Here is a 19,433-nt window from a genome sequence, read left to right as displayed (position 1 = left end):
GACTAACAACAGGGGAACCAATTGAAGGGGTAACCACGGAATCTCCACGAGAAACAAAGCTCTCTGGCTTCACAACATCTGACTTTTGCGCCAACATCTATCTGTAATGAGACCTGGCTTCTTGCAATATGAACAAGTAAATGGGCGGCGTGTAGGATTTGGGGAAATGTGAGGTGTATCAGGTTTGGGTGTGGATTAATTCGTGGAGTTGGGCTTGTGAGATGGTTGTTTGGGGAGCTGAGGGGTAATACTTCTGTGGAGCACTCCTAGGAACTTCCGTACCCTTGTTCAAATTTCTTAATCAATAAATAATCATCTACATAAATTGTAGCTTCAGGAGCTTTCTTAACCCTTGTGTGGTGTTCGGATCTGTGGGACCCGTTTCCAATGTTTACCAAAAGAAAAATGATGCAGTTTATTATTATTTCAACTTCAGACTCTTTGGTCTTGGCTAATTTTCTGTGAAGAACATACAAAATAACACATTTTCAATTACTTCACACTGTACACTCTTCCTACACGTTTATATTACACATGTGGTGTTCGGGTCCACTGGACCCGAGGGTAATAAAAGTGTAGAGATGCTGTGTCCATTCACTCTGTCCTCCTCCTACATGGCCTGCTGTTAGTGTGTGTGTGTGTGCGTGTGTGTGAGTTTTTTCTCTGCTCCTACTATTCATGCACACGGTTACAACAATGTTACATTTCAAGCACCGAAACCTGTCTGCTCCCACATTCCCCCATTTTTACCCTCTGTCTTGCTGGAACCATTCTATATTTTCGTACACTCTCTCCCACCTGCAGATTGAGGGTGGAACACAACAAATAAATAGCTTTGCTTGTGTGGCTCTGCATTGCAGTCGATCAAGATGGCGAAAAGGATCTTCGTGCAGATGACCTTAGAGATGATTTTCGAAGAGATAGAAGCTTGGGAAGATAAAGAATAGGAAGATATTTTCAATTTTGAAGATCGCATTTCTGTCAATTCAGAGTCTGAGAGTGAGTTTGAAGAAGAGGATGAAATTGACCTTGAGCCAGCTCCAAAATGAGCCCGTACCAGCTTCAGGCCCCCCGCAGCAGTCAGCCACAGGATCAGCTCGTCAGCAGCCAGCCACAGGACCAGCTTGTCAACAGCCCAGGACCAGCTTGTCAACAGCCAGCCACAGGCCCAGCTCGTCCGCAACCAGCCACAGGCCCAGCTCGTCAGCAGCCAGCCAGAGGATCAGCCCATCAGCAGTCCACTGCAGGACCAGCCAGAGGACCAGCCAGTCAGCGGACAGCCCACCAGCAGCCAGCAAGTTGAGAAATATGGATGTCAAAGAATTGTGAAATTGAATGGTATCTTTGCCCAAAGAAAGAGCCACCCCACAGGGCTGCCAATTTGATAAAGATGCATCCAGGGCCAACACGGATGGCAGTTACTCACGTGCAGGATATCGTGTCTTCTTTTGAACTTTTCATCCTGGATGACATCCAGAAAATCATTCTGGATTTCACTAAAATAGAGGCAAGGCGTGTTTTTAGACAGGGGTGGAAGGAGATGGACCAAACCCAATTACGAGCATACTTTGGGTTTCTTATCCTTGCTGGAGTTTTCAGATCTAAAGGGGAATCCACAGAATCCCTGTGGGATGCAGAAACTGGCAGAGAACTTTTCCATGCCACAATGTATCTGGAAAATTTTCACATTATTTCCAGGATTATCCGCTTTGATAACCGCGAGATGACAAACTAGGTCAATGGCAGAGAGATAAGCTAGCTGCCATCAAGACAGTGTGGGACAAGTGAGTGCACTGCCTCCCCCTATTTTACTACCCTGGCCCTAATGGCACTGTTGATGAGCAGCTGGTGCCATTTAGGGTCCGCTGCCCCTTCAGGCAGTACATACCATCAAAACTCACAATATACGGAATAAAGATCTGCGCTGCCTGTGATGCTGCATCATCATATCCATGGAACTTGCAAGTGTATACAAGGAGGCCAGATGGAGGAGCCCCTGAGAAGAACCAAGGGATGAAAGTTGTCCTGACATGACACAAGGACTCAATGGACACAACATCACATGCAATAACTTTTTTACCTCACGCAAGCTGGGCGAGGAGCTCCTAAACATATTATTATTAACCAAATATGCTATCTTTATTGTCTGCATTTGGGATAAAGTAAACATCTGGTATTTTTACAGAAATTGTTATGGCTGTATTGATTTAAAAACCCAACAATGCGGTGGGTCCATCAGACCCGCAAACATTGTGTAACAAAAACACGAACACCACACAACGGTTAACTTTCCTATCAGCAAGGTAAGTTTTCATATCTGTATCAGTCTTATCGAGGAAGTTCTCGAGGATAACAAGTTCCTTAAGCTTAACACAAGATTCTGAGACATCCTCACTTTGCATCCATTGATTAAATGCATCAGTCATCTGCCTACTGGAATCTACAAAAGTGTCATGAGGGCGCTTCCTACAGCTTCTAAATTTCTGCCTGTAAGCTTCAGGTCTAATCTCGTGTGCACGCAGTGTGGTTTTCTTTAGTACCTCATAATCCTGTGATTCTTGGTGGCTAAGACTGGCCTTCAATGCTTTACTTTTGATTACTGTCTGAATTAGAGATGACCAGCTGTCTCTGGGCCACTTGTTACCTGTAGCAATCTTCTCAGGTTGGTCAAAGAACTCCCTGACTAAGCACTCATCGAATGGGGGAACTAATTTAGTGGGGTCAACTGCTCTAAATTCTGAAAAAGAACGGGGAAAATTAGTTGGAGAACTTGGGCAGTTCATACGCATTTTTATAGTCAAGCCTCATTTGCTGCAGTTTAGTATTCTTCTCCTCCTTCTTCCTCTGAAGCTGTAGCTGAAGTTGTAACATCCTACACTCATGATCGCGCTTAGCCTGCTCTGCATCAACATATTCTTTCTGGTAGACGACAGTGTCCTCAGCTAAACTATCACGGGATGAATGAACTGATCTAGAAATTGAATCAAGGTCTGGCATGGATCCGGGAACTTCGTATGGGGGTGTGCCAAACAGTCGGTGGCAAATTAAGTTAGTTATCGGGAAGGCATTACCTGACTCACTCAGAATATCATGAGCTTGGGCAACTAAGGCTAACTCCTGCCTCTGCAACCTTCTAACGTTATCCTCCACTGGGCGTGAGTTATAAAGTCAACAGCATCTTCCTGAGTCACAATGTGTAGGGGTGCCACATTAACATCACTAGTTCTAATCTCCATAATGACGCACTACAATGACACAATAATAATAAAAATATCAGAGTATTATCCTGGCGAGGTAAAGCCAATTTATATGTTACGAGATGGGAGTACACAACACAAGATAACAATCTGACAGCGTAAAAACTGGCAAAAAAAAGTGAAAACGGAAATGATCAAATAGTTAAGTGATGAAAAACAATAGAAAACTAATCCCAATCTCGCAATGGAGGTCCGAAAGTATATAAAATTCGCTGACGTTAGCAAGGCCAAATTAAACACAATGAAAAATATACCTAATATAATACAAACTAATAATATTTACCGTATTTAAAATGAGATAATGAAAACACAAAAGACCGAGGAAAAAGGTAATCTGATAATACCCTGAATAATTATAATAAATCTGGGAACAAACTTGCCAAATAAAGTAAATTAAATCATACAAAAAGAGATAACTGAACTGCACTCGATTGCCACAAATAATAATAATACAATAATAATAATAATAATAATAATAATAATAATAATGACGATAGGATGCTGATACGAAGTGAAAAAAAGATGATGTTCAGAAATATATACAATACACAAAACACTGCTTCTCCCTCTCACTCCAGTCAAACACACCCTCTGCCGACGCCAACTCACAAAGAATTGTCGCCATCCAAAATCTTCAATATTATATATGCTCTGGTCGCATACACACAACTACATGCACCTGGCGCCAGACAAAAAACATACAGAAAATAGTTAAGCAGCTCAGTCTCTCCTCCCACACTCCAAACATCATAAATATCACTGATGAAAACTAATCTCTATGTCACGTCAGTCCAAGCTCCACCAAAGTCATTGACATTAACCCGCCCCGTCCCGACCGATTTTCCACCACTGACTCCCCCCAATCCCGACCAATTTTGGATTTTTTTTTTTTTTTTGGCTCAAACCTCCGCTTTTGGTGAGAAACATCGAAAATTCATAGAGAAATCACTCACCTGAGGTTTAAAATACTCGATACAGGTAGCAGTACCCCCTTACCTTACTGGAATTTTTATCAGGCTGGCTCCAAAGAAAACGAGTTCTATGGGAGGGTAACTATTCCACACCACTCATAAACGGTATTTATTTATTTATTTGGTACTAATTTATATGTAGTACTAGAGGATATTGGTTTTCACACTGTAATATAGGCAATATAAGCATTGTTTCACTCACCAAACACATCAACATACCTGACCTTTTTTGGCGACATTACCTGATCATCATTTCTGACTGTTTCTTCCTCTAATGCTAATTAAACTTTGTCCTCCACATTCTCATCAATGGGGAATCACTCTGGCCCTGGATTTCGTACCGTGACACAAAATATCTTTACAGGCCAGGACACTGGTAACAGGTGAATTGCCGAGACAATGGCGTGTGGGGGGAGGAGGTCATGTGGGGTAAGGCACTGTCCCTGCCTGGCATCTTGTAGAGGGAGGTGTCCCGTGTATACATACCAAAAATCATGCGCAAAAATTTAAAATTGTGCAAAATAGGGACCCTGCAATTGATTCGCATTTATATACGTCAATAGGACTGACAGTGACAAAACGTGTGGATGTATAAATAAACGATGGGTTAAAAACAATTATAGTCATACCTGCATCAAGACAGCAAACAATATTAACTAAGACTTTATAAATGTACAAGCAACGAAAAGCGAGAACAAGTACACACACCCAGGTAACGTTTCGTTTTTAAAGGCTCCAACATGCTTGCATGTGTCGGCCTTGGTCGCCTAATGGTGGCTTTCCACGCTGCACGATCCATTGCAGCCTCCCAGTTCAGTCCCTTAACCCTAAGGTCAGACTTAATGACCTCGTCCCATGTCTTTCTCGGTCTACCCCTCATAACCCTACCCCCAATATTAACACTTCTCACCTTCCTCACCCAATTATCATCCCCCATCCTCTCCACGTGTCCAAACCACCTCAATCTACCTCTCCTCATCACAACACCAGTACACTCCAGTCCCATCCTACCTCTCAACTTTTCCATTGTAAATCCAGCCCCTCCAGGCCTTGGACGCTGGGATGCACTGCACATTCACCTAATTATTGTCATTTCTGTACGTCTGAGCCAGTGAATATCTTCCTCCTTCACTTCCCAGGTCTCACTGCCATACAGCATTACATTCCTAACACATACTGCAAACAAAGACCCCTTAGCACGTAGCAAGAGCTCCCTGAACTTCTTCCAACCACTTCTCACCCTAGCCACAGAGCTAGCTGCAGCCCCACCTCCAGCACACAACATGTCTCCCAAATAACAAAACTCTTCCACACACTCAAGAGATTCACCAGCAAGTTCAATCCTTTCACGTCTGACAATCTCCACTCCTCACCCCGGCACGCCGTACACATAAAGTCAGCATTATCTCGCAGTCTACCTCTGATACCACTACATCTCTTATTCCGTCATTTACCACACACACCGCACAAGATGGAATTACTTCCCACGCCCTTGTGGCAAATTGCACAAGGCCACTCTCCCTCGTCTTTGACAGTACTGCCACCAAGCCTAGATATCATCACTTTTGTTTTATCTGCATTTACCCTTAAACCCTTTTGCCCCATACCATCTCTCCACTTCCTAAACCTTTCCTCCGCCTCCCTTTCATTCTCTGCAAGCAACACCAAATCATCAGCATACAACAACTCCTACGGGAGTCCGTTTCTAAAGTCACGTGAAAGGGCTTCAAGTACCATGATAAACAACATGGGACTCAAGACTGACCCCTGATGCTAACCAACATTCACGGAAAGCTCATCACTCAAATCTCCATTCACTCTCACCTGGGTGCAAGCACCCACATACATGGCCATAACCACCCTAACCAGCCACTCCTCCAAGCCAAGCTTTCTCATTGCCCACTTCATCACCTCTCTAGGGACTCTGTCAAAGGCCTGTTCCAAACCAACAAAAACAAAATAAAGATCCTTTCTCCTACCAATATATTTTTCCTGAAGCTGTCGAACAATGAATATGGCATCAGTGGTCCCCCTACCTGGCATAAACCCAAACTGCATCTCACCAATATTCACTCCTTCTCTAATCATACCTTCTAAAACTCTCTCCATTACCTTCATGATCTGATCTAAAAGCTTTATACCTCTATAATTTCCTCTTTCCAGGGCATCACCCTTCCCTTTATACACATTTACAATTACACTCTTCAGCCAATCATCTGGGACAACACACTCATAAATAATCCTATTTTTCAGGTCAGTGACTAAACTCACCCCTATATCGCCTGAGACCTTCAACATTTCGGCAGTCAACCTAGACACACCTGCTGCCTTCCCCACCCTCATCCTGCCAATTGCCTCAGTCACAGTAGCAGTATCAATCAAAGGCCAAGGGCCAGACACTGGATCCGCTGGCTCCAAACCTTCCCTGTCCCAGTCAAACTCCTCATTCAACAACCGGTTATAATGCTCTCTCCATGCATCTTTAATATCCTGACTGTTCACCACTACCCTTCCTTCATCATTCTTCACACACTGCTCACCTATGATATCCCGATTATCCCTCTTCACCTGACCTGCCACCCTAAATATATTTTTCCTTTCCCCATGACACGCACACATTATACATACATACACACAAACGAATATATACACACTCTTACACATGTAAGAATATATATATATATTGTTACGGAACAGAGAAAGATAATGTACACATTAAGTGAGACTACTAAAAATCACTACTGTCCCGTAAAGTTCCAGGTTCAAAACAAAAGAGTTAGGTAAAATTACAAGTTAAAGTTTAATGCTCAAACTAACAACAAAACATTCAGGACTCATAAGGATAATGTAATGGCAAAAAACAGGTTAAATATATGGTTAACTGCAATAGCCTCTATTAACATGAAATTAGCAAGAGTAAATTTACCTAAGTCAGCCCTGATAAAATGAAAATACACTGGGTAATACTCAGTTAATGCAAGATAAATTATTACAGATACAAAATATTATTAATGATGACTGACATAAAGAACCTTTTCATAAATTACAAAAAGCCTCACTAGGCCTACAAATTAACAACTTATGCTATACAGTACAAGAACAAGATGCAATAACACTTATACTCAAATTACACGGCAGTTAGATGGCTGGAGACTTCCTGAGCACTCAATAATAATAACTGTACAGGGGAGGACAGAGATGTGAACAAAATGAGGAGTAGATCTAAGTGGCAGTGATGCAGAGACTGAGCTCATCATATAGGGGCCAGCAGAGCTTGATACAACTTGTAAGAAGGACGCGCAAATGAAGCCATGGGGACAAAGAGCTGAAAATCCTGCTCTGAACAACAGAAAGGACGACTTACTGTACTATAACGGTAGAAGGGGGGGACTGAGGCAGAACATGCTCGTGATCAAACATGCAGCATACTGTGCGTTAAAATTACACAAAGGATGATGAAATCATAGGCTATGTAACACCTCTCCACAAAGAAAAAAGAAATTTACAAAGGAAATTTCTTATTACTCTAAAACAATCTGTATATGGCATTACAGAACATGCAAAAGTCTTTCCTAATGCTACAAAACATGAGATCTCCCTAGCACGTTCAGTCATAGGTACTTGCCAGTATCCCTTTAACAAATCAAACTTACTTATGTACCTAGCCTTTTCGATCTTGTCTATGCAATCTTCCACACGAGGGAGAGGGTAAGTGTCTGTTTTGGTTATCTGATTAACACGTCTGTAGTCGATGCAAAGCCGCTGTGATCCACCTGGCTTAGGGACCAGAGTGACAGGAGAACTCCACTCGCTCTGACAGGGCTCAATCATCTTGTGGTCCAACAGGTAGCCAAGCTCCTTCTGGATGAGAGGAACTTTCACTGGGTTCACACGGTAAGGAGGCAATTTAATTGGCTTTGCGTCTCCAACATCGACATCATGCATCAACACAGTGGTTCTTCCTGGAGTGGCACGGAACACTTGCGGGTACTCCTGCAGTAATACCGAAAACTCCTGCCTTTCCTTGAGAGGTAGATGAGAAAGCTTAGTCTGGAGATCATTCATGATATCAGGATTCTTCCCCAAACTATCACTCAGGCACATACTGCATGGGAGAGCTTCACTTGCAGACTCGGGTGGAACAGCTACAGTGCAGACTGGATTATTTTCGTCCCGCCTGTGATATAACTTTAGCATGTTGATGTGACATAGTTGCTTGCTCTTTCTACAATCTGGTGTGGCGATGACATAGTTGACATCACTGAGTTTCTTCTCCACGAAATAAGGACCACTAAACTTGGCTTGAAGAGGTTACCCATGAACTGGTATCAGAATCAAAACCTGATCTCCTGGCTGAAAGTGGTGTAACCTGGACTTCTTATCATACCAAGTCTTCATCTTCTCCTGAGCAACTCCTAAATTCTCTCTCGTCAGCTGTAAAGCAGTGAACAGCCGTTCTTTGAACTTCATCACATATTCCAGCAGGTTGACGTCATCTTCCTCCGACAGCCAGCATTCCTTGAGTAGCTTAAGGGGTCCTCTTACTTCATGGCCAAACAGTAGTTCAAAAGGTGAGAAGCCCAGTGATTCATTTGGAGATTCTCTTGCGGCAAACACAACGAATGGAAGACCTTTATCGCAGTCTTTCTGATGTTCCAAACAGTATTTCTTGAGCATCGATTTGAGTGTTTGATGATATCTCTCCAACGCTCCTTGGGTCTGGGGATGGTAAGCTGAAGACGTGATCTGGGTGATGTCCAACTTTTTCAGAGACTGCTTGAAAACATTTGATATGAAATTACTTCCCCGGTCGGACTGTACCTCCTTGGGCAGACCAAACTTTGTGAAGAACCCTAGCATTTCCTTAACCACGTTCTTTGCTGAGATATTTCTAAGTGGAATGGCTTCAGGATAACGAGTAGCCATATCAATCAGGGTCAACACATAAGAAAATTCTGAAGAAGTCTTAGGAAGAGGGCCCACAATATCCACCAACACACGGGTGAAAGGCGCCTCAAAAGGAGGAATGGGAACTAGAGGTGCAACCTTTTCGGTCTGATTACACTTCCCCACAACTTGACAGGTGTGACAAGACTTACAATACCAGGAAACATCCCTGAAGATACCTGGCCAGTAGAAGTGTTTCAAAATGTGTGCCACAGTCTCCCTCACTCCAAGGTGTCCTGCCAAACTGGAATCATGAGCCACCCTAATGATACCCTGCCTACAAACACGAGGGATGACAACTTGATGTACAACCTCCCATTCACAGTCAGCTGATGCTGTTGGGGGTCTCCACTTCCTCATAAGTACTCCTGACTTTATATAATAACAAGTAGAAGCACCGGCTGACTCTTCCTCACTGCAAGCGGAGTTAGCTAGACCTTTCAACTCAGGGTCAGCAACCTGCAACTCAACCAACTCTTGACGAGACAAATTATCAACACTACGGGGTACTGCCTCATCTGGTGAGTGGTCCAAATTAGCAAGAAAAGTGTCAGCTAGGATAACATCATCATCATCATTATCCTCTAAATCACCAGTAACTTTAGACTTAGCCCTAGTGACTGCACATGCAGGGAACACATCAGGGACATCACAGTCCTGGGACGCAGCCACTGGCTCACTAGACAACTGAGGAGCTGGACACACTTGACTTCCACCAATATCATTTCCAAGTAAGAAAGTTACACCTGACATTGGGAGTGTCTCAACCAACCCAACCATAACGGAACCATTAACAAAACCAGACTCTAAATTCACTCTGCACAGAGGGACAGAGAAGTAATTATTCCCTACAGCTTGTAAGATTACAGTTTCATCAGAGGAATTAACATTAGAGCCTAGAACACTGGTCAGCATAAGGGATTGGCAAGCACCTGTATCACGATATATTTTAACTGATTTCCTGTCATTACTGTCCAGAGGACTGACAAAACCATCAGACAGGAAATTAGCACATGAACTTTTGAGAGTGTCACCCACGTTACTGCTCAATAGAGGAGCTCCATCATGAGAATTTAAGTTACTCCTCAAAGCAGGTTCAGTTAACTCAGTTAAAGAATTCTGGGAACTCTGAAGGGTGGACACTAGACCAATTGACTGAATATTTAAAGACTCCTTTTTGTTCACATCACGCTGTCTCCTGAAACATTTCTCCGTAGTATGACCAAGCTTACTACAATAAGTACAATTACTTTTCTGAAATCTAGAGGTGGAGCTGGTATTTACTTCCTGAGAAACATCATCTTTATTCTCTTTCCTGTTACCTGTACTCAGAGTAGAGGCAACGTACTTACTCTCAGCTTTCCTTTTTTCTTTAGAATATCTCTTGTGAGTGAGAACATATTCATCAGCTAAAACTGCAGCATCAGACAAATTATCTATTCTTTTCTCATCAAGATATAGCCTCACATCTTTATAAATACACCTCTTGAAGTCCTCCAGCAAAATCATCTGCTTAAATTTACCAAAATCAGAATCCACATTCTTAGAATTTAACCATTGCTCTAACAGATCTTCTTTGATTTTTGCATACTCAACATGGGATTGCTTCTCTTGCTTGTAAGTTGTCCTAAATTTTACTCTATAGGCTTCAGGAACAAGCTCATAGGCCTTAAGAATCAAGCTCTTAACTACATCATAATTATCAGATTGATCCTGAGGCAAAGATGCATAAGTTATTTGAGCTTTACCGGTGAGAACAGTTTGAAGGAGTACTGGCCAATACCTTTTGGGCCAATTAAAACCTGTAGCTACCCTCTCAAACAACTGAAAATACTTTGTTAAATCAGATTCATTAAAAGGAGGGACAAGTTTAACATTTTTAGCCACATCAAAATCATCAGAGCTAGATGATCCAGTTCCACCTTGTTTCATGCGATACTCATGGCCTGCCTGAATCCTGGCAAGTTCAATTTGTGCCTGAGCCTGTACCTATGCCTCTTGAATACGAGCATTTGCCTCCTTAACACAAGCCTCCTTAGCCTGAGACTCAGCCTCCTTAGCACGTGCTTGAAATTCAGCTTCCTTCACACGAGCCTCCTGCAGGGCTAGCTGTAACTTAGCTAATTCAATCTGCGTTTGCTCATTTGGAGGAGTTACATTAAACAAGCTTTCATTAATCATGTCAACAATTTGATCTTTAGAATGATGAGAGCGAACAGCAATTCCCAATTGTTGAGCAACGAGCTTAAGTTCATTCTTTGTTCTGTTTTCTACATCACACACTGTTTGCACATTTGACAAAAAATCTTTGGCTTCATCAAGTGTAGTAATAGGAGACATCATGAATAAATCACAGTCACAAAATATCAAGCAATATCCTTATGATAATATCCTGGCGAGGTCGCCAAATTTATGTTACGGAACAGAGAAAGATAATGTACACATTAAGTGAGACTACTAAAAATCACTACTGTCCCGTAAAGTTCCAGGTTCAAAACAAAAGAGTTAGGTAAAATTACAAGTTAAAGTTTAATGCTCAAACTAACAACAAAACATTCAGGACTCATAAGGATAATGTAATGGCAAAAAACAGGTTAAATATATGGTTAACTGCAATAGCCTTTATTAACATGAAATTAGCAAGAGTAAATTTACCTAAGTCAGCCCTGATAAAATGAAAATACACTGGGTAATGCTCAGTTAATGCAAGATAAATTATTACAGATACAAAATATTATTAATGATGACTGACATAAAGAACCTTTACATAAATTACAAAAAACCTCACTAGGCCTACAAATTAACAACTTATGCTATACAGTACAAGAAGAAGATGCAATAACACTTATACTCAAATTACACAGCAGTTAGATGGCTGGAGACTTCCTGAGCACTCAATAATAATAACTGTACAGGGGAGGACAGAGATGTGAACAAAATGAGGAGTAGATCTAAGTGGCAATGATGCAGAGACAGCTCATTATATAGGGGCCAGCAGAGCTTGATACAACTTGTAAGAAGGACGCGCAAATGAAGCCATGGGGACAAAGAGCTGAAAATCCTGCTCTGAACAACAGAAAGGACGACTTACTCTACTATAACGGTAGAAGGGGGGGACTGAGGCAGAACATGCTCGTGATCAAACATGCAGCATACTATGTGTTAAAATTACACAAAGGATGATGAAATCATAGGCTATGTAACAATATATATATATATATATATATATATATATATATATATATATATATATATATATATATATATATATATATATATACTTTTATATCTATTTATCTATCTATCTATCAATATACTTTTATATCTATCTGTGTATCTATATACTTTTATATCTATCTTCTATCTATCTATATCTATCCATCTATCTATCTATATACTTTTATATCTATCTATCTATATATATATCTACAGTATATACTTTTATATCTATCTTTCTATCTATCTATCTATATCTCTATCTATCTGTCTATCTATATCTATATCTATATCTATCTATCTATCTATCTATATGTATATATATATATATATATATATATATATATATATATATATATATATATATATATATATATATATATATTCGTTTTCATTCTTGAAGGCTCAATATGCATGCATGCGTTGGCCTTGGTCACCTAATTGCAGCACTCCATGCTGCACGATCTATAGCAGCCTCCCTGTTCAGTCCCTTAACTCTGAAGTCACACGTAATGACCTCGTCCCACGTCTTTCTCGGTCTACCTCTCATAACTCTACCCCCAGTATTAACACTTCTCACCTTCTGCCCCCAGTTATCATCCCCCATCCTCTCCACATGCCCAAACCATCTCAATCTACCACTCCTCATCAGAACACCAATACACTCCAGTCCTATCCTACCTCTCAACTATTCCATTGTAAACCCAGCCCCCCCAGACCTTGCATCAGGGACGCACTGCACATCCACCTAATCATTGTCATTTCGGTATGTCTGAGCCGGCAAATATCCTCCTCCTTTACTGTCCAGGTCTCACTATCATACAGGATTACACTCCCAACACATGCTGCATACAAAGACCCCCTTAAGATGTAGGAAGAGTCCTCTCAATGTCAGGAGAAGCAACAGCTCCATGAACTTCTTCCAACCACTTCTCACCCTAGCCACAGAGCTAGCTCCAGCCCCACCTTCAGCACACAATATATCTCCCAAATAACAAAACTCTTCCACACACTGAAGAGACTCACCATCAAGTTCAAGCCTTTTACACCTGACAATCTCCACATGCTCTCCCTGACATGCTGTACACATAAAATCAGCATTATCTCGCAGTCTACCTCTGATGCCACTACATCTTTTGTGCACTGATTTATCACAAACACTGCACAAGATGGAATTACTTCCCACGCCCTTGTGCCAAACTACACGTAGCCACCCTCCCTCATCTCTGACAGTACCTCCACCAACCCCAGATATCATCACTTTCGTTTTATTTGCAATTACCCTTAACCCGCCCCGTCCCGTCGACGTATGAGTACGTTGCAACGATTTGCATTTGCCAGTCCCAGCGACATACCGGTACATCGTGCAATTGCAAAGTGCATAATTTCGACAATTTTCATATTTCGCGCTTGATTTGCGGTATGTATCCTTGCATGACCTTCCCCTACCTGCCACCAGGTGGGGACACTCGGCAACCCCGCGCGACCTGCGCTAACCCGCCACTCATCCACTCACCTGGTAGCAACGGTCCTGCTCAGACATGGCTAAGAGAGGTCTCTCAGAGGGCGAAATTTCAAGCTGCCCTGGACGCCTTTCAGGTGACAGTGATTCCCCACTGGACGACGAGGTTGTGGATAAAGATCATGTGCAGCCACAGGAGGAAGAAACCACCAGCAGTGATGAGGAAGTTCCGTCTCCCAGGAAGCGGCACTACGTGACTTACCATGCTGCTAGAGAGGGGCACCGGGCCAAGAAGCCACGTGCAACATCCTATGCCTATCCCCAACGTGATTTGGAACCAGATTTCGATGACGAGGACGAAGACGAGGACGAGGACGGAGTCGTGGGACGTGCTGCCACATGGTATGGACGTGAGGTAATCACTCATCATGGCCCAGAGTGCACACCACGTCGGACGAGCAGGTATGAGACTAGCATTTTGATTGGGGAGTTAGGAAGTGCCGTGGACGGAGTGGGGAGTGAAAGGGAAAGTACAGGGAGGATTAGGGAAAATGAGAGTGACGTGAGAGAGTCATTGCTCTCCCTAGGTAGTGTGAGGCGGCGTAGTGTATCACGTGGGCAAGTGCGGGTGCGTTCAGTATCACATGGGGTTGTGAGGGAGGGGGAAGGTGGGGAGGAACCACTCCCAAGCACATCTTATGCTCCGCAGTATCCCCTAACACGTGGTCGAGCTAGGGTGCGTGAGAAAGCACATGGTGTTGTCATGGAGGGGGAAGGTGGGGAGGAACCACTCCCCAGCACGTCTTCTGCTCCCCAATATTGCACTACTTCAACCCCACAGCCCCCTAATGTTCCTCAAGGCCGTAAGGGTAAGGGAAAGGGAAAGGGTAAAGGCAGAGGGAAGAGGAGTGACAGTGGGGAAGCCCTCCGCACTCCTTCTCCCCCACTTCCCCCACCAGGATCTCCTCCCCACCCAGATGAAGGCGATGATGGGGATGATGGGAACGAAGGGTTTGTGGGATGGAATTGGGAGGATGGGAGTGATTTTTCTCCCCTCATTCACCCCTTCACTAAGCAGGGGCGCTCTGGCTGCATTGCTCCAGGAATTCACTGTAATTCCACCAGGTTGGATTTTTTCCACCTGTTTTTTAGTGAGGCATTTGTGGAGCAGATTATATACCAAACCAACCTTTTTGCAAGCACCAAGCGCCTTGAGAGTGAAAGATTGGGAACAAGGAGTAGGCATTCTATCATATATGATTACCCTGTCTCCCTTTCAGAAATGTTCTTATTTTTTGCCCTGGTCCTTTTGATGGGTATTATATGAAAGAACAGAATTCCTGCTTACTGGACTAGGGACCCTGTTATGTTTACCCCAATATTTGGTCGTGATGAGCCGTAATCGGTTTCAACAAATTCTAAGTCGCCTCCATTTCTCATGATCCTGCAAATCCGAACGACACTGATAAAATGAGGCGAATTAGGTTGATCTTTGATCACCTGAGGCAAACCTTGTGTTCCTCATTCTATCCCTATAGAGACCTCGTCATAGACGAGAGTTTCGTGTTGTGGAGAGGCAATATTTCATTTAGGCAGTATATACCCAGCAAAAGGCACCGTTTTGTGTTCAAGATCTTTGTTATGTGTGCTGTAGGACTGGATACATGCAAGACTGTCTTGTACACCGGTGCACAGACAGACATAATAGAAGATCGAAATATTGGACTGTCGGGAGCAGTGGTAAAGACGATGATAGAAGACTACCTTCATCGTGGTCACGTCCTCTATCTGGACAACTGGTACACTAGCCCTCTTCTCGCTCATTATCTTCACACGCATGAAACGGAAGTCTGTGGAACCGTGAAGGTGAACCGGCGTCACATGGCCAAGGTAGGGCGGAAACTTGCAAGGAATGAGGTTGTTTTCTTTAAAGCTAACAACATCCTTGCAACTGTGTGGAACCACAATAGAGAAGTAAGCCTCTTCTCAACGGTTCACCGCCCCTTGATGCACCGTACTGATTCAGTTGATTACCGTAGCGAGAAGAGGCGTCATATTTGGAAACCTGAGTGTGTCATGGAGTAAAACATAAACATGCGCCTCGTGGACCAGTCAGAGTCCATGATATCGACGGTAGAGTGTGCCAGGACCACGATGAAGTGGTATAAGAAACTGTTCTTTCACTTGCTAGACATCACTGCTCTGAATTGCCACCACCTTCACGCCATGACAACAGGAGTTCAGGAACCTTTGAAGGGTTTGTGAGGGAGCTCACAAGAGAGATATTTGCACGTTATGCTGTAGAAGGGCTCCAACATCGCACCCACACTGCCCCTATTGCACAAACTCCCCTGAGAATATCCGGCCGCCATTTCCCCACTCCTATCCCTCCCCAGCCAAACAGACCTAGGCCCCAAAGCAGGTGTCACGTGTGTTGCAATTCCCGGGTGAGACTCACCACACAGAGGAAGGACACCCACTATGAGTCCGTAGAGTGTGACGTGGGTCTCTGTATTCACCCATGTTTCAGTGAATATCACACGTTGATGCAATTCTGATATGGTGTGAATGCGACAGGATGCTGAAACTATGAAGTAAATGCGACAGACAAAGGGTCAGTGAAATTATCAGTCATGTTGATCTCCAAATATTAGTATAAAGTGCATACGGGTATAACATAAGTGCAATAATTGTATGTAAGTGTATAAATATGCTGTAAGTGGAAACATACATAGCGAGGGTTTTATGATGCGATATTCTGTCGTTCAGTGCAATAAATATGGCCCGTAATTATATAATTATTATTATTGGAAATGCTTACGGGTATAATATAAGTTCAAATTATTGTAAGTGATGATATATATTCTAAGTCAAATATTCATAGCGTGTGTATAGAGATGCGATATCCTGATGTTCAGTTGAATGAATAAGGCCCGTAATAGTGAAAATAGAAGTCAACAAGTGGTAAAGTGTGTAATATATGTGAAGAATTAGTATATAAGTGTGTGAGTATTATGTTGGTCGAAACATTCCTTGCGAGGGTATTTTCATGCGATATTCTCACGCTCACTTGAATAAATAATGGCAGTAAGTATGTACAGTGCAGTATAGGGGTGTAAACGTGTGTAATGTAAGTGGGAAATTATAATTGGAGTGAATAAATAAAGTAGAAGATGAAACACGAGTGTTTCAGATCGTGGTTGCTACGTGAATATGCGCTAGCATATCGCTAAATGCCCTCGTAATGAATGTAAATAATTGAAAACACTTACAGTGGTGGAGGAAAGGTTCTATGTAAAGGGAAAAATAATAGGAAAGTGATAAAACAATTGGGTATGTTGAAATACGAGTCATAGCGAGTGTGCTTACGAAGCTGATGTGCGTTAAACTTATGCTGCATGTCATCATAATGAATGAAAACATCTGAAAACACTTACAAACAGTTGTAATTGGTAAAATGTCATTGAAACAGAAGTATACAAGTAGAAAAAATGATATTTTGACTGATACAAGAAACTTAGCATATAGTATGTTACTACTTGGACCTAACTCGCTATGCTCGCGCGATGGTACAATGCTTATTTTTCATATATATGTGTCTGAAATCCATTATATTGTTACTGTTATTGCTTATTAGTTCAAATTCAATAAATATAGAGATGTTGTGTGTTGCTTCTCCCAGAATTCCTTACCATAGAAAACGTGAGCGCCTGGCACGTCCAAAATCGAATACGATACCTGGCGCGGGGGACCTCACCTGTTCTGACCGCTTATAGACCACGGTAAGCCCTTTCTTGGTGATTTTCCTTCGTTTCTCAATCTAAGCGGAAGTTTGAGCCCAAAAAAAAATTTTCCAAAAAGGCTCGGGACTGGAGGATGTCGGAGGTGCGGAAAACCTCGGGACGTGACGGGTTAAGCTCTTGTGCCCCATACCATCTCTCCACTTCCCAAATCTTTCTTTCACCTCCCTTTCGTTCTCTGCAATCAACACGAAATCATCAGCATACAACATCTCCCAATGGAGTCTGGGTCTGAAGTCATGTGAGAGGGCTTCAAGTACCATGATAAACAACATGGGACTCGAAACTGACCCCTGATGCACACCAACGTTCATGGAAAACTCATCACTCAAATCTCCATTCAATCTTACCTGGGTGCGAGCACCCACATACATAGCCATAACCACCCTAACCAGGCACTCCTCCAGGCCAAGCTTTCTCATTGCCCACTTCACCACCTCTCTAGGGACTCAGTCAAAGGCCTTTTCCAAATCAACAAAAACAAAATACAGATACCTTTTCTTCCCAATATATTTTTCCTGAAGCTGTTGAACGATCAATATGGCATCAGTGGTCCCTCTGCCTGCCATAAACCCAAATTGCATCTCATCAATATTCACCCTTTCCATAATCATACCTTCTAGAACTCTCTCCATTACCTTCATTATCTAATTTAAAAGCTTTATACCTCTATAATTTCCTCTTTCCAGGGCATCACCCTTTCCTTTATACACATTTACAATTACACTCTTCAACCAATCATCTGGGACAACACACTCATATCTATCTATCTATCTATCTATCTATATACATATATCCCATTGAATCCCAGGGGTGCTGGGCGAGGCATTGTGCTGTGAGGGCACTAAGCGTACAGCCGTGCGCCTACCGGCTCATAGTCGCGAAGCTCATAGGTCCCCACCCAGGGGTTCCCTACTTTATAAAGACTTGAAAAATCACAGTTCTGTCCAATACTCTGGACACTGGGCTCCAATTGGATATATATATATATATATATATATATATATATATATATATAGATAGATAGATATTTATATATAGATATGTACATATATATAAATATATATATATATATATATAAATATATATATTTATATATATATATAGGGAGAGAGAGAGAGAGAGAGAGAGAGAGAGAGAGAGAGAGAGGTCAATGCTTTACGGCCAAGCTCTGTTGGACCGCTCAATACTTGTCAAAATTATAGCCTTTTCTTTGTTTGAAATTCACTTTGCTCGAAACCAACGATTTATGGGTCGACGCAGGAGCAATTGCTAAACGGTCCTATAGGGCCGTGTAGCAGTTGCTCCTGCAGATACTGGAAAAATTAACGTTCAAAACACCCCTCTACAAAAAAATGAAACAACATAAAATTGAGGTGGGTCCATCTGACCGAAATGCAACCATCCTGCCAAGATTTATCGGAAACCCTTTTTTCGAACATATGAAGTGCATATGAAAAAGTTCTGTGACCTTTCCCAGATTTTTGAGTTTTAAACTATACAAGACAACTTTATATAATTGAGATCTTTATAAGTCTTGGCAGAGAAAACTTCTCAATTTAGAGATAAACATGAAGAAAAAATTTGAACGGATGAAGTGCATATGAAAAAGTTCCGTGACTATGAGCACCACACTATCTGAGGTCACACGACAAATATATGGACACTCCGTGCTGTATGGGTTCCGGAGATTCGAGCATTCTTCAACTAAGCTACTTAAAAAAAAAAAGCTCAACCTTGATTTCCTTGTGCGCTGCAAAACCTATGATGCCTTTCCCAG

At 42.3% G+C, this 19,433-nt stretch overlaps 1 protein-coding gene across 1 annotated transcript; it reads left to right on the top strand.

Annotated features, from left to right (window-relative positions):
• The first annotated feature begins 1,390 nt into the window (after positions 1–1,390).
• LOC145402668 (uncharacterized) lies at positions 1,391–1,735 on the top strand. Its single transcript, XM_080274650.1, has one exon. It carries the CDS (start codon positions 1,391–1,393, stop codon positions 1,733–1,735), a length of 345 nt encoding a protein of 114 aa, XP_080130776.1.
• The last annotated feature ends 17,698 nt before the right edge of the window (positions 1,736–19,433 follow it).

The sequence above is a fragment of the Coenobita brevimanus genome, chromosome 58 (assembly GCF_032717465.1).
Source record: "Coenobita brevimanus isolate Jiangsu-jjx chromosome 58, ASM3271746v2, whole genome shotgun sequence".
NCBI lineage: Eukaryota > Metazoa > Arthropoda > Malacostraca > Decapoda > Coenobitidae > Coenobita > Coenobita brevimanus.
Note: the sequence above shows the minus strand (reverse complement) of the source record. Positions and strands in the feature narration are given on the sequence as shown.

Coding starts and splice junctions, on each gene's coding strand:
- LOC145402668 (XM_080274650.1), top strand. CDS start 1,391: ATGCATCCAGGGCCAACACGGATGGCAGTTACTCACGTGCAGGATATC.